This window comes from Pinus tabuliformis, chromosome 2_1, assembly GCF_031772625.1.
Source record: "Pinus tabuliformis cultivar Carrire ecotype Pingquan chromosome 2_1, CPIR1, whole genome shotgun sequence".
NCBI classification, from domain to species: domain Eukaryota; kingdom Viridiplantae; phylum Streptophyta; class Pinopsida; order Pinales; family Pinaceae; genus Pinus; species Pinus tabuliformis.
This window is the reverse complement of record NC_142299.1, coordinates 136,969,572-136,985,470: the sequence shown is the minus strand read 5'-3', so window position 1 is coordinate 136,985,470 and position 15,899 is coordinate 136,969,572. Positions and strand designations below refer to the sequence as shown.

Sequence of the window (15,899 nt, the reverse complement as noted above, 5' to 3'; positions counted from 1 at the left end):
GGGACAGTGGATTATGGTCTGGACTACAGGCAGGGAGATAGAGTGAGATTGGCAGGATACACTGATTCTGATTGGGCAGGTTGTGCTTCTGATAGGAAGAGCACTTCAGGGTGCTGTTTTGGGTTGGGTTCAGCAGTAGTGTCATGGTTCAGCCGGAAGCAGCAGTCAGTAGCACTGAGTTCAGCGGAAGCAGAGTATATGGCAGCCAGTCTAGCTAGTTGTGAGGCTATCTGGCTTCGCAAGATGTTGTTTGGCTTATTTGGTCAGCCGTTGAGACCTTCAGTGATTTACTGTGATAATCAGAGTTGCATTAAACTCACGGAGAATCCAGTATTTCATGACAGGTCAAAGCATATCGGGATCAGATATCATTTCATCAGAGACTATGTTCAAAAGGGAGTTGTGAAGCTTGAGTATATTTCCACTGATGAGCAGGTTGCAGATATCCTTACCAAAGCCTTACCACGGGGCAAGCATGTCTACTTCAGAGACAAGATGGGTGTGGTGAGGAACACCTTCCTCGGTAAGAGGGAGTGTTGAAATTTGGTACAGGAGGACAGGTGGTTCCCTTAGGCTTTGATCTTTGGCCTAGGGAAAAGTGTCCAAAAGAATTTAATTTTTCTCCTAAAGTGACTTTATAATTTTATAAAGTTAAATCTAATTTAAAAGTGACTTTAAGTGATAAAGTTATTAAGTCTAATTTTAAAGTAACTTTTATAAAGTCAATGAAAAATTAGAAACGAAAAGTGACTTTGGAAATAACTGACTAAGTGGGTCTTTATTCAAGGGGTGAATTAAAAAATAAAAAGTGAGATTTAAATGAGCATTTAATCTCAGCCATTGATCTAAATCTATTTCAGCCATTGGATTTAGAGATCACCCAAAAGTCACTTGGAGTTATATTAAAGGAGGAAAAGGAGGAAAAGGTCATTCATTCTTTCATGAGCAGATTGGGAGAAGGAGAGCAAGAGAGCAAGAGAGATTTCTGAGCAGGGAGGAGAAGGAGACAGCAGCTTGGCACACATTCCAAGGCAGCAGTTGAGCAGATTTGTACAACTGATTCAGCACATAGTGAAAGGCAGATTTTTGCACAAAAATCGAGGAGCAGTTTGCTGATTTTTCTGCACACAAAACGGAGGCTGTACAACATTTATTGCTGTCCTGTTTGCTGTAATTTCCAGATTGCTGTGAGGCACGGAAAAGGAGATAAGTTGTAAATTTGCTTGCTGATTTTTTGCTGAATAATTCTCACTGTAAAAAGGCAATTTTCAGAAATAAAGAAGAGCTCTCAAACTGGTTTTCCCCAAGAGTTGTAGGGGGTTTTTCCAGGGTCAAGTTGACCAAAAATATCAGTGTTTTAATGGCTGTTTTTGATTGCTGATTTTTAATTCTGTAATTTCCAGCATTCTGAAAAATTTCCAGAATTTGTGTTTTCAGCAATATTTATTTTTTCAGTTTGTTAAATGTATGGTTATGGGAATGGGCATTTAACTACATGGGAGAAATAAGGAGAAACTGAAAACCGGGGTGGGAAAACAGAAATTTCTACACTCAAATGGTTGTTGCAAGTCTAGTAATGCGAGCACTGGTGCCGAGCAGAGGCGATCTTTCAATTCTGTGAATGTCTTCTGTTGAGATTCGGACCAAAAGAATTTTGCTTTCGCTCCTCCCTTGGTGACTTGACTCAAGGGCCAAGTGATATGAAAAAACCCCAACACGAACCTACGGTAGAAGTTGGAAAGACCTAGAAAGCTGCGGAGCTCTGTTAGATTGGTTGAAGATGGTGAATCCCTAATGACTTGGATCTTGGCAGGATCCACCTGCACCCCCTGTTCATCAATAATGTATCCTAGATACTGAACCTGGGTCATGCCAAAAGTGCATTTCTCCAAATTGGCACATAACTTGTGTTGCTGCAGTGTTTGGAGAACCTGTCGAATGTGTTGGAGGTGCTCTTCCCAACTCTGGTTGAAGATCAGGATGTCATCCAAGTATACCACTACAAATGAGTTGGTGAATGGCTGCAAGATGTCATCCATTAGCCTCATGAAGGTTGCAGGAGCATTCATCAATCCAAAAGGCATAACCAACCATTTGAAAAGGCCCTCCTTGGCTTTGAAGGCAGTCTTCCACACATCGGAGTGTTCGATTGGTACCTGGTGATATCCTGACTTCAAATCGATCTTGCTGAAATATTTTGCCCCCTTCAGTTGGTCCAGGAGGTCATCAATCCGTGGGATCAGGTACCTATTACGAACAGTGATCTTGTTCAACGCCCGATAGTCAATACATAGTCTCCAAGTCCCATCCTTCTTCTGTACCAACACAATCAGGCTCCCACAGGGCGATGAACTCAAATGAATGTGACCTTTCTGCAATAGCATCTAAATCTACCTCTTGATTTCATCGTTCTCCAGAACGGAGCGCCGATAGATTGGTCCATTGGGCAGCGGCACACCTAGGATCAGATCGATGGAGTGCTTGACCTGATAGTCCAAAGGAACCCCAGTGGGGGAGGTGAAGATGTCCTCGTACTCCTTCACAACCTTGTCCATCTGTAGTTGTCGTGCGGAGGGGCCTTGTCTAGAGGTCGTGGCCACCGTCTTCTTCTTTCCTTAACTGCTTTTCGTCAGGAAAACAAATTTCATGGTTTTGGAAATGAGCTTACTGCATTGTTTTGTAGTAACCAAAGAGATGGCGGTAGGCGGTGCTACCTCCGGTATCCTGTACAGCTTATTTCCCAAAGTAACAATAACAGCACAGGGCCTTGATTCATACACAGCATGTCGCTTCCACAAGTATGGTTGTCCTAATAATACATCACAAACTTCAAGGGGAGCAATGTCACACAATACCTCATCCATGAAGGGATTGCTATTGTATGGAAGGCGACACTGTTGGCTCACATGAAAATCTCGTCCTTGGTGAAGCCACCCAATGGTGTACGGTTGTGGATGTGTTGTGGTCGGTAAGCCGAGCCACTTCACGACCTCTGCCGAAAAGAGGTTCTTTCGGCTCCCGCTATCGACAATGAACTATAGCGGGGAGCCCTTTACCCACATCTAGAAGTGGAAGAGACGCTCCTCCTCCTCTAGATCTTCGGGTTCCTCCTTCTAGATCTTTGGGTGGCAATGGTGGCGTTGGGCTCTGCATCGATAATCTGCTTCCCTTTGTCATTCCCCTTGTCGGGTTCTGACTCAGAGTCGGAACATGCATCTAATTCTGGAACCTTTAGCTAGGCCACCAGGAACTGCTTGGCCCGACACTCACTTGTGTTGTGAGTGGAGTTCTTATGGAACTCACACCACTTTCCCGTGTCCTCTTTCGACTTCGCGACGTTGTTCTTTGCTTGCAGCTTTGGCAGGTTGTCTTGGGCCACCCCGCCTTGGCTTTGTCCTTTGTTCTGCAGTTTGGGGGCACCTTTCCCTTGCTCCAGTTTTGCATATCCAAAGTCTCACTTCTTTTGTTTAAACTTTTGCTCGACCTTGACGGCATATCGGTATGCCGTGCCGAGCGAGGAGATGTTCAGGAATTCTATTTCTTCTTGGATGTACTTGTGCAGGCAGCCGCAGTATTCGAGTATCAAACGCTGCTCTGAATCCTTGATACCCAACTCTGTGCTAAGGGTATGGAAAATATTGGTAAACTCTGGCACGTCTTGGTCCCTTCCCTGCCACAGCATGGTCCACTTTATGTATTGATCCTCATAGCTTCCGACAGGGTAGTGCTACTCCTCAATGGCATCCCGTAATGAATTCCAAGTGGGTGCAGCTGAAAAAAGTGAGCCTATACTTTCATCCTTCTGTTCGCAGTAGGTTTCTGTAAGATTTTTGAGATACACAGATCTAGATCTGCAAAACAATAAACAAGCTTGCAAGAGAAGGAAGGAAGCGAGCAAGAATTGAGAAAAGAATAGAATGATTCTTCAATATTAGTTTCTGGAATAAATACATAAAAGCAACTAAGTTAAGCTTAGTTGTACATGCAATAACTAAAGCTAACTAAAGCTAAGTGTGCTTTATCTTATGTTAATGTGTACATGTGCCACATGCAAGCAATAAGTGAACTGGAGCTAATCCAGGTGCATGTACACCAACACAGCTAGTCTAAGTGCATGTACACCAACACCCCCCCTTAAGCATAACTTAGGTGAGTGTGATGCAAAATGAATGAGTCTCGGCAACACGGCCATTTTAGGTACCCATATACAATGCATAAAAAGGAGGAAAGAGGGAAAACCCAGTGGGAAGAAAACCCCCCCTCAAAATATAATGCAAAAGTAGAGAAAAGACAACTGCTAAGCAGTCGTGTCCTTCACCCCGAGACGATCTCGCAGGAATCGAAACTTCTGCTCAGTGAAAGTCTTGGTGAAGATGTCAGCAATCTGCTCGGAACTAGGACAGTACTGAAGATCGATGATCCCTTCTTGTGGTGCAGAATGAAGAGCAATCAAAGCATGCCCGTTACCTCTTGGATCTGGTGCTTTTTCTCCAGACTTCTTAGCATTCTCAGGAATGTGGTCTCCAAGATTGTGTTGCTGGAGTGTCTGCGCCATAAGATCTATAGTCTTCTTCATGCATGCAGATTCAGGATGAAAACCACGGTGGCAATAATTGCACATTGATTGCCCTTTCGTTCCTTTCCTTTCCTTTGAGCCAGATGATCCATCAGGGGGTTTGGGATCAGGATCCTTCTTCCCTTTTCCTTTCTGATGGTCTTTGGAATTTGCCTTTCCTTTTGCATGCACAGTAAGTGCATGCGCTTTGGAGTTTTTAAGTGTGCCCATTTTGATGAGCTTATCTTGCTCATGCATCAAAGACTGAATAAAAGAATCCAGTGAGGGCATCTTCCAATCTGCACCAGTTGCAGATCTGACTGCGTGGAATGTAGAGAGGAATACTGCATACTCTAGACCAAGTTTTAATAAAATGGAAATAATCAACTGATTTTCTTGCTTGGATTTGTCGATCCCGCATCCTTTCAGCTGAACCAACAAGGCTTTATACCTTGTGAAAAAATCTTGAATGTTCTCAAAGTTTCTCGGATCTAATGAGTTTAACTCATTTTCGAGAATGTGACCTTGCATTTCATCCTGTGTTCCAAACAATCCTTCCAAAATTTTCCATACTTCATTTGGAGTTGAACATGATTCAACATGAAATAGCAATTCCGGAGAAATAGATAAACATGGGATGCTGAAGGCCTCGTCCATGCGATTGAAATATCTTGTTTTCTCCATTGCCGATGTTGGTTCAACTTCTGTTTCCATGGTTATTCGAAATAAGCCTCTACTTCTGAGATGAAGTTGAATCTTTGGATTCCATTCGAAATAATTATATGGAGTGAGAATTGCCGATTATGGAAATTCCAATTTAGACTCCATTCTTTGTTGTTGCTTCAATCTTCTGAACCTGCAAATAAAATTGCTTGTGCACTGATTACAAATCCCTGTGTACCATGTAAGATTTTTGAGATACACAGATCTAGATCTGCAAAACAATAAACAAACTTGCAAGAGAAGGAAGGAAGCGAGCAAGAATTGAGAAAAGAATAGAATGATTCTTCAATATTAGTTTCTGGAATAAATACATAAAAGCAACTAAGTTAAGCTTAGTTGTACATGCAATAACTAAAGCTAACTAAAGCTAAGTGTGCTTTATCTTATGTTAATGTGTACATGTGCCACATGCAAGCAATAAGTGAACTGGAGCTAATCTAGGTGCATGTACACCAACACAGCGAGTCTAAGTGCATGTACACCAACAGTTTCCCACCAATCCTTGACGTGGGGGGCTGCTTTTAGAAGAGCGAAAATAATCTTTTCCCGACTGGAAAAATCATGAACAGAAATATAACCCTCTAGCATATTTAACCATTTATCGACGGCATCTGCATCTATCCGACCTTCGAATATGGGGATTTCAGATTTTAACTTGTACTTTAAACGGTGTGGCGTTTCCATAGTAGCTATTGGAAGCCAATGCGTCACCCCTGGGTAGCCACTGAAGGATCTAGGAAAAGTTGTCCATCAACGCGTTCCTTTGTCACTCGAGGGCTTCTTCGAGCAAGATTTTGATAGGATCTCCTGCCCCCTCGTCTTTCTTTTCATCCGCCATGGGAGGCCGTCGGGATTTGCGAGGCTGGTCTTGCAACGGTTCGACCAGTTCAAGCCCTAACTCCTTATATCCCGACCTCGTTGGGGACATGCAAAGAAAAACTGAGAAGAAGCAAACCGCTCTGATACCACTGATCCAGATTTAAATAGGAACGCAACAAATTATAGAGATAACCATAAACACAGAGATGCATCGGAAATAATACTTCATTTCATTAATGTAAAATATTGAAATATGTTTACAAACAGAAATGGAAATAAACTAGCTAGGGCAATGGTAGCTCATCTCTAAGAAGAAATGTGGTAGCTACATGCCTCTGAACTGTGTTATAATGAGGCTCGAAGGCCTATTTATTGTTGAGAAACAATGAAAAACCCTAAACATCCAAAAACATAACCCTAGAAGATGAAACACCATACTGTGGGCCCCGTTTGGGTAAATTGGTACATCAACTTCCCAGGGCCGTAACTTTGGCATATGATCTCCGTTTGACATGCACAATATCTCATTAGAAAGATCTATCCGAGAACTACAACTTTGGGAAGAGCAACATCAGTCCATGGATCCATGTGGCTCGCAGTTTTCCCAAAAAATGTCGTTTAGGGACTCAAAACGGCTCTAGAAGTTCAAGACCCGAAAAACTGCTAAAAATAGTAAACTGTGCTACAATTAAGGAAACTGAAAAGTTGAAAGAAACAATGGTGGGGGTCCAAGTGGACTTGGCAGGTGGCCACAAATATCCACCTGGATCAACAGCACTGTTGCTTCCTGTACTGTTGCCCATGACTCTACCACTGCCACTGCTACATCTGAACTACAGCTCCCCCTCAAAATGTTGCATCATGCTGCCTATAGCACTGCCACTGCTAACTGTTGCACTACAACTCAGTTACTGAGAAGTAAGTAACTGAAACCTCGCCCAAAAACTAACATCCTAGTCAGTATAGATGCCTTGTGATCTTGGAGCTATCTCTGCTGCTAATATGTGTTGACCCTCTGCTACCATTGTGTTGCTGCAAATTGCTTTGTGCCTCTCGCACTACTACAACATCCACTGTGCTGCCTCAGACTTTGGCACTCTAGCTCTGCCATTGTCGCTCCATCACACCTTGCTCCAACCGACACTCGTCATTTTCTACTGTCGTTAAGGGCTCCTGTAGCCATATGTGATCCAAGAGTTTGGGCACCTCAAGGATCTTGCCCCTCATGTAGTCCTCTCGACTACAACTCGATGTTGCCCCACCTCTTCTCCAGAGGTGCATGAGCACTCATGGCACAATCGTCATCCTCGCCTTCCTTATTCGTTTTCGTTGGACCAGCCTTCAATTAAGAAGTTGCCCCCTTGCCCTTCTTCCGAGGGCACTGAGTGGCATAATGTCCCAGTTCCCCACAGTTGAAGCATCTGACCTTGGTGATGTCCTTCTTTCTCTTTTGCTGACCTTGTTGTCCTATTGATGCGAGAACTGCATCCTCCTCCTCCTCCTTCTTTACCCAGGCTCCCATGTCACTACTCCCTATCTTGGTCATCCTCCTGAGCTCTTCTTGTCGAAGAGTTGCCCACATATCCTCCCAACTAAGGAGAGTTGCTCTGCCCAAGATACTTTGGACAAAAGTCTCCTAGTCCTCGATGAATGCATTTAGGGCAGTCCCGACCATGAACTTAGGATCTGGTGTAGACCCCACAGAAGTCAACTGGTCGCAAATCTTGTGCAACCTGAGAAGGAAGGGATCGATCCCCTCTCCTTTTTGCATCTGGTACTGTCTCAGCTGATTTTCTAATAGCATCTTCCGTTGGACAGAAGATCCCTAATACAAGGTGGTGAACGCCTCCCACATCTCCCTTGTTGTTTTCTTCTCAGCAATGTGTGGTACTACATGATCTTTGACCCCGTCTAGAATCATGCACTTGGCCTTGGCCTAGGCGTCCTCGTACTTCTTCAACGAATCAATGTCAACTGGCTCAGCAACTACCTTCAAGGCATAGTCGTTGATGCGATGTTTGTCTAGGATTGCCAGGATCCTAGCCTTCCAAATGACAAAATTGGATGCTCCATCTAATCTGTCCTAATCCCTCAACTCATTCATTGGCATCTCTGCTCAAAAAGTAGGACTGGTTCTTTTCTCCCTCTCTTGCTGTCAATCTAGCAAGACTCGGATCTGGATTTCTTTGGCACAAGAAATCCTCTAAGGAACAAGCTCCTCTAGACTCCCTCTAAGTCCTGATTTCCTTCACGGAAATCCTCCTGCCAACTGTCAAATCACTTCCTCTCCAATCCTCCTTTGTTGTTGCAACCCAGATCTAGATTTCTTTGGCTAGAAATCTGTCAAGGCAGTGACTCCCTCTACCTCGGCTTTGTCTCCACAAACACTGTTCTACACCAACAGAAACGTCCCACTAGCTCCTCAAATCGAATCTACTCTGCTCCTCTAGCCCCAGTAATTGACTATTTTGAACCTCTCAGGCTTTGCGCTAGCCCAAAGAGCTGACACAGTGACTGCGTAGGCTCCTCTCTCGCTCCGTGTCACCCTTTGTAGGCTCGAAATGTTGACGCAGGCAATGTCTAAGCCTCTGCATCACTCCTCTGGCTCTGTGTCACTCCTGTAGTTGCTCCTCTGCCTCTGAAACAACGTTGTCACTTGAGATAGCTACTTCTCTGCAGCAAATTCTCTGGATTTCTCAACTGGTGTCTTCAGTCTCCTATGATCTGCAATGCTCTAATTCCATGTGAGAATTTATGAATCTACACATCAGAAATCCTACTACAACAACTGGTTTATCATTTCCTACTTGTTCTTTACATTCAACAAGTTATTTAATTACTTAAACAACAATGAAAACACTATTGATGCCTACATATACATATAGATCATGAACTGAAATAAATTGAGACAATCACACAAGGGACACCATTATTTTTGGACAATCGTCCTCGGAAAAACCCAATGCAGCAAAATCGATGCAACATATAGAGGGTTTGTATTATTAAGCAGATTTCTTAATACAACTAGGGTGCCAAATCCATCTCATCCAACAGAGAATAACCCTGGAAGAAGTAACTCTACTCGGAGACAGATATTTTGGTAATCCAACAATTGGATGATCAAACCCCACAGATGACAATTGTTGTTCCCATTGATGGGCAGCGATGGCTGCTCCTAGCTCTGCACTGGAATTACATCACCTCCTCTAGGAGTTGTGTAACCCTCCTAGTGAGCCTCCCTTGCTCAGAAGTCGATATGTTGAACTGCTGCTCTCTCTGCCCCACAGAAAAACCCCAGCGTTGCCTCTAAGGGACCACATCAACCCCTCTAGCTTCTGCGTCACTCTCTCTGGAGCTGCATTGTCTCTCCCGTTGTTGCTCTGCCTCTCTACTATGTATCCTTGACCTTGGACTAAAGTCCCTCTGCCGAACTACCCCTCTCACTGCAACTCAGATCACTTAGATCGACTTTCTTAGCAAACCACACCCCAGAAAAATCGAACTCTTTGATCTCTTGGTGTATCTCCAACTAACCCTCAAGCCTTCTCTTATACTTTTCATGCTGATGAATCAACGGACGAGATTAAGTCTCCAATCGACAGCTAAGATTAAAATAGACTTGATCCTCGTCACTTAGAACCTTCTCACCCATATTCTTATTAATACACATTAATATTTTTATTTTCCTAAGTTTAGACTTAAGAACCCATTAAAAATATTAATTATTTTAATAACTCCTCATTCGGGTGGAATTTCTCCAAACGATTTCCGAGTTTTAGAGATCTCATGTGTTCTAGCCCCTCCACAAAATTTCGAAGCTAGAGCACATCCAATGCTACCCAAAATCAACAAATCATGAGTGAGTGTCATCCAAAGTGGTCGAGTTGTCCTCTATATATATCTGTCTAGGAGGTCAAATAGGTGGCTCTTGAAGCCTATGCTGACTTGTTCCCAAGGAGGGCCGACTTGACAGTTTTGGTGGACTTTGACTCAAGAAAAAATTATTTTTCTTTTCTTTACAAAAGTCCAAATGGGACTTGACTCAAGTACAACTTCTTTGACTCAAAATAATTTCTATTTTGACTCTTTCAACACTCATTTTTTTTACTCAATAATCACGAAGAACATGCTTTTGACCAAAAACAATAATGATGAATATAATAAATATATCAAAGATAGAAATTACATTTTATTACACTATGAAGACCGACACAAGTTACATTTTTCAACACTTATTTTGGTGTCGAAGTTGTTTAAGAATCAAGATGAACATTGAGATGAGGATTCCTTTTTGGAGAGATTGGGATAATGCTTTTGTCACCTACATTCTTAGCATTTGTATATGGTGCTCAACAACATTCCTCATCCCAGGTTCTCAATGTGAGATGAGTGTCGATGGATTCAAAGGATAGATAGGTGAGTCAGCTTCAGAACATGTAGATTATTCAACTTTCTTGTAAGTTTAGGGCTTTTGCTTGATTGGTGATTTATTAGGGGATCCCCTCTGAACCTAAGTTGTTGATTTATCAGGGGATCTCCTCCGAAGCTCAATTGGCCAAGGGTGGGCTTTCAGATGGGCTATGTCTGGTTTGTCATCACACAGAGACTACGAAGCATATTTTCTGGGTGTGTCCATTCACCACACGCCATTGTAGTTATGTTGAGATTAGTATTAAACTCCCTTTCAGGACGGTTAGCATTTGCATGCTGCAGTGTTTGGAGATGGTTGTTCTATCGTTAATACTACTTCAATATGTGGCAGTGTTTACAGATTCAGCTTTATATGTCCTTTGGAAAGTCAGGCGTATGTTTTTGATAATGAGCACAGCTCATTGTCTGTTTTTTCCTCGTGTGGCAAGAGTAAATACACCATAAGCTCCTCGTTAAGGACCCCTATGTTGATCAATGATCTCAATCTCTTGGATCCCACTTTTTATATCAGCTTTAGTTGCTCTACTGAAGGTGTTAAGAAATGTGTCATTTGAGCAACAACGTTAATAGCTCTAAGATGCTAGTTTAGAAGATCCTAGCAGGTAATATTTCAGCATACATTGTGATCCTGTTTGATATATGTGGATTTTGATCATTGTCACAGATTACAGCAACTACCCACTGAAAGTCTTCCACCTCTTTAAAAAGGACAATTTAGTAAATCCTAACAATATCCTCTGTCTTTGCATTATAAATTTTCTTTGCTCGGAATAATTTGGAAAACTAAGGTTTTTCAAAGGATTTAAATTTTAGCACAATATCCATCAAGTCATATGATAATTTTTGAAATAGAATTTTTTTTTTGAAAAAGATTGGTGGTAATGTGAATGCACAAGGTGCTTTTCTATTTAGAGTCAACTGCCAAGGTACCTCAAGATGAAGAAAGTATAAATCCGAATCGAGGAACAGATTTTGTTGAATATGCGTTAGCCATCGTGGAACCAGTTGGTATGCCCATAAAGCAAAGTTCCTTGGGAAAGCCCATATGAGCCTGCTTCTGCCTGGAGATACTGGTACACACATAAAGATTAAGCAAATAGCTTTCATTTTATCTCGTTCAGTACCTGATATGGATGCCTGAGGTTTTCCCTGGACAAGTTACAGCACATTTAGAAATGGAACATAAAAGGAGAACAAAATGAACATAAAATTAAGGGCCATATCAGCCACGTTAACTTATTTACCTACGCTTTCTAAAAACCATGAAAACCTCCTACCTTTTTTGATGTTTCAAAGGTCTGGTGAGAGAAATAGACACAAGGAGGTATAAATTTTGAAAAGCCTGTCACTTGTTTGCCTTGAAAGCCTGATTCATCCAGCCATTCTAAACGTAGATCTAATGGCTTGCCAGCGTTCTGATAGCTCGTGTAAAAAGAAAACATATATTATAGTTAGTTAAACTGGCATGTCTATTCCATTGGAAGCCTAACGCAATATCACTTTCACAGTATTATTGACAAATAATAGGTAAAAGATTTAGGTCCTATGTTGTTCATCATCTCTATTTGTAACACAATTCTTTTATTTGATATAGAATGCTAAACTGTTCTAAACAAGGTTATAGGAAGTTACCTTCAAAGAGCTATTCTTCATGCGAACCTGAGCCCCGAGCCCATAATGTGCATATGGAACATGTGAAGGGTCCATAAGGTTTTCAGTAAGTATTTCATACCTGTGAAATTCTCATCAAGATTTTCATTTGCTATGCACCTAATAACAGATGCAAAACCTAGATATAAAATGTAGGGGGCCGTAAACATCATGCAGAAGCATTCCAATTTGAGAGAAAACTCACTACGACACTCTTGTTAACATCATTATTTTTTAGAAACTTTCTATAAATATTCTATTTAAATTAACCTTCGAGATGCAGCAAATATTAACTATTATAATCCATTTGTTTTTCCGAACTGGAACTACACTTGATAAATAATTGTTATTGGACAGCAGATTGAATTACCCATAAGGAAGATCTCTCATTGATAAAGTACATGGAAATGAGGGATCACTTAGCACTGGAATTAAAGGAGGCTTTTTCTCCAGGGCAATATCTTTGAACTGGGGATCGTTGTTTGGCCAAAACCATATGATGCCTTGCTGTTGTAAACTGGGATAGGTACTCGCACATGCCCTCTTTGAAGTATGAACCTGCATATAAAGGAACCAATGTTTCATTTTTTAAATAGAAGGATTCTATGAGGTTATAAACTTGAGAATTTTGTACTTGTACAAGATGAGATTTTAAACAGAAGCAGACATGGGAAAAAACTAGTTGATTATCAACTTTAGAAGACCAGGAAAATTGGCATCAGTAATGCTAAAAATATAAAAAAATCTAGAAAATTAGTGGGTTGGAATTGCATATGGTATGGTTAGTTATTGTCAAAAATATTGATTTTTAGTCTACTTCAGAAGGAAAGTAGAATCCGGATTAAACTCTGCTGAAGTATTTACTCTCATGCAATCATTCCATAGATAAATTTTGCTGAAGCATTTACTCTCATGCAGTCATTTTATTAATTTGTCGTGTTAAATCAAAGATGTCAGATTATAAAAACTCAGGAGTATCTGTTGTCGGTGTAACTATTACAACAGTGATGTATGACAAACATGGTCATGATCAGAAAAATTTTAGTGGATTAAATTAGAAAGATAGTGATTGTTTGCAGGGAACAACCCATAATGGCTGCTTGTTACCCACCATTTTGTGGGTGATATCCCTAGGAGAAAAAATTGCTCCAAGATGGTCCTCAGCTGGCAGCCAACAGCTTCTTGCAGCGACCAACTCATTGTGCCATTTCTCCACCACCTGAGCCAGCCATGTGGTCCCTCACCTATCTCTGATGATCGTATGTTTGAAGATGGGCCTCCCGAACCTAAAGGTATCCCTTGTCATTTGGTAATAGAGTATTGTAATTTGTTTATCATGGATACTTCTGGGCATGGATTAATGGGGGGATTCAGAGGAAAGAGTGGGCTAGGTCCGTGTTCTTGTCTCTAGACCTCTTTTGGATGTTAACCTTGGACCCTGGTCCCGTGGAATCTCTTTTACTAACCTTTGGGCTTTAGGGATGGTACTACATGGGAAACCCTAATTTTCGATACGTGGTCGCGCTCCCTCATCCACATATATTACTCCCCTTCCACTCATTATAACCCCATTCATCATTTCTCCCACCTAAGTCCACATCCCTCCACTAGGTCCACATAGGGTTAGCCTTCCCCCTCCCCTTGCCCACACCTTGGGTTGGGCTTGGAATGATGCCCCGGAGGTTGATGCAGCTGAAAAGAAAAGTAAAATCATAATTGGCCACATTCAACAGGAAAATGTACCACAAAATACAAAAGATAGTCGGGACAAACACATTTAGCACGTGGGCAAAAGCCAATGCATGAGCTCTACCCCATTCTCATGGCCATCACTCTAATTCCTATAGGCCCTAGATGAACCTCCTTTATCATTCAAGAACCCATGATTGTCCCAACCCCTAGTGGGAAATGAACTTCCCTACCTTAAAAGAGATATCCATTGCTATACCTTACACATCATGCTCTTATCCCTTGAGCCTCGAGCAGTTAAACAAAGAAAAAAATCATAAAAAACAAAAAGCATATAAAGAAGGGTGGAAAAATCAAGGTCGAAGCACCTCATGCACCACAATTGCTCCCTCCTATACATTATATACCCAAGTGTGGGATTACCTTTTATTAGCTACCCTAGTACCCCAGCATGTGGCCCACGGCTGCCCCTTTCATTCCCTACTCCATTCATCACTTTATCACATGCCACCACACTTTGAAGGATGTACCTTGGACATACTATCCCCTTTGAAAGTAGAAACCACCTAATAGGATACTTGGTTAACCCCATTTGGAGCTTGGAGACATTAGCACATGCCAAAGCCCACTATGGAAGGGCGTGCCATTATGAAGTGCTCACCTGTTTTCCATGGTTTGTAAGATTTTTAACTCGATTTCTGTGATGACTTGTTGTACTAGAAGGCTAAGGGACGCATTGGATCTTATGCAGGATTGCAGATGATATTTATTTTGGGTTTGGTCTCCCTGTACAGGGTTCTAACTAGTGTTGCAGGAACCGTCCCCCCCCAAGGATCCAAAGGCAGATCCGCGTCTCGTACGGATCCGCCATCGATCCTTTAACGGAAGCACGGATCGGAAAATCGGATTTGCGGTTCCGCCTTTTTTTGGCGATTCCTAGAAAATTGGATCCATGGGGACCCGATTCGGAACCGTGGATTCAGAAAGGATTGGGTGTGGATCTGTGGAAGTTCAGGCGTGTATCCACCGAGGATTGCGAGCGGGTCCGAGAGAAGGTGGACGGTTCCGCAGGGCTTTTTTGGAAATTTTGAACTGTTATGTGAGGAACTACACTTTCCAAATACTCCCAAGGTGCCCCTTGATGCTCCCTAATGGTAATGTTAAATTCTTAAACTAAAAGGATGGAAATGAAAGAACATTCTCCTTTATCTTTCATTTCCATCCTTTTATTTAAATTTCTAACATTACCATGAAATGACTCAGTTTGTTTGAGAATGGTTCCAACCTCATCCGACTTCATATGAAGAAAATAGAATTTCATATCCCATTGAAAATTCAACAGACTTAATAGTTTTTAGGATCAATGGGATAGTGGCATTTCATTGGATTATATCATGTATGAGGGCATGTGATTGGCCTTTAATCAAGAGCACCAAGCCCTCTATGTACCCCAGTGTTGGTGTTATTCATTGTTGAACTCCTTTGTCATGGCTTTAACAATTATGTACCCTTCCCTCAAGTTAAAATCATTGATCAAGCATGTTAAGCTTTCTCTCCCATAGTATAAGGCTTGGATTAGCTGTTTGATCAAAATTAAGCAATGTTGACTAAATTCCCTATAGAATTGACGTAGAGGCAAAGGCTAGGCAAGAGAAGAGGAATCTAGATTGTAGATGGTGGATGCTGGAATAATTAATCATTGATTTACAATGGATGCCATATCTATCTTGATTTATGTAAAAATATGCATGTTTTCTTGTCTTATACAACTAATTTGGTATTTTGGATTTTTTTTTAATATAAATGCAAAAAAATATAAAATATATATATATAGTAAATGTTTCTAAGACACTTCGCTTCCTAGATTTTTGGGAAATGACGGTTCCGCGTCCTCGCTTCATGCAACGTTGGTCCTAACCCTTCGGAGGGCTACATTGGCACATGTAGGGTGTGTGTTGAGAGCCATGGGCCTCCACAACAGTAGACAACACTCTATGGATCCCCAGAGATGTTCAAAGATTGCTTGAGATTC

At 41.7% G+C, this 15,899-nt stretch overlaps 1 protein-coding gene across 5 annotated transcripts in view; it reads right to left on the bottom strand.

The window, feature by feature from the left end:
• The window catches only part of ACD1-LIKE (ACD1-like protein), a 403,062-nt gene that overhangs the window by 267,349 nt on the left and 119,814 nt on the right, over window positions 1-15,899 (bottom strand). For all 5 annotated transcript variants that reach the window (XM_089402316.1, XM_089402318.1, XM_089402317.1 and 2 more), the window contains exons 2-5: window positions 12,549-12,736; window positions 12,161-12,260; window positions 11,806-11,943; window positions 11,459-11,677 (exon numbers count right to left, since the gene is read on the bottom strand). In XM_089402316.1, the coding sequence (XP_089258442.1) occupies window positions 11,459-11,677; window positions 11,806-11,943; window positions 12,161-12,260; window positions 12,549-12,736 (645 nt within the window). The remainder of the gene's footprint in view (window positions 1-11,458; window positions 11,678-11,805; window positions 11,944-12,160; window positions 12,261-12,548; window positions 12,737-15,899) is intronic.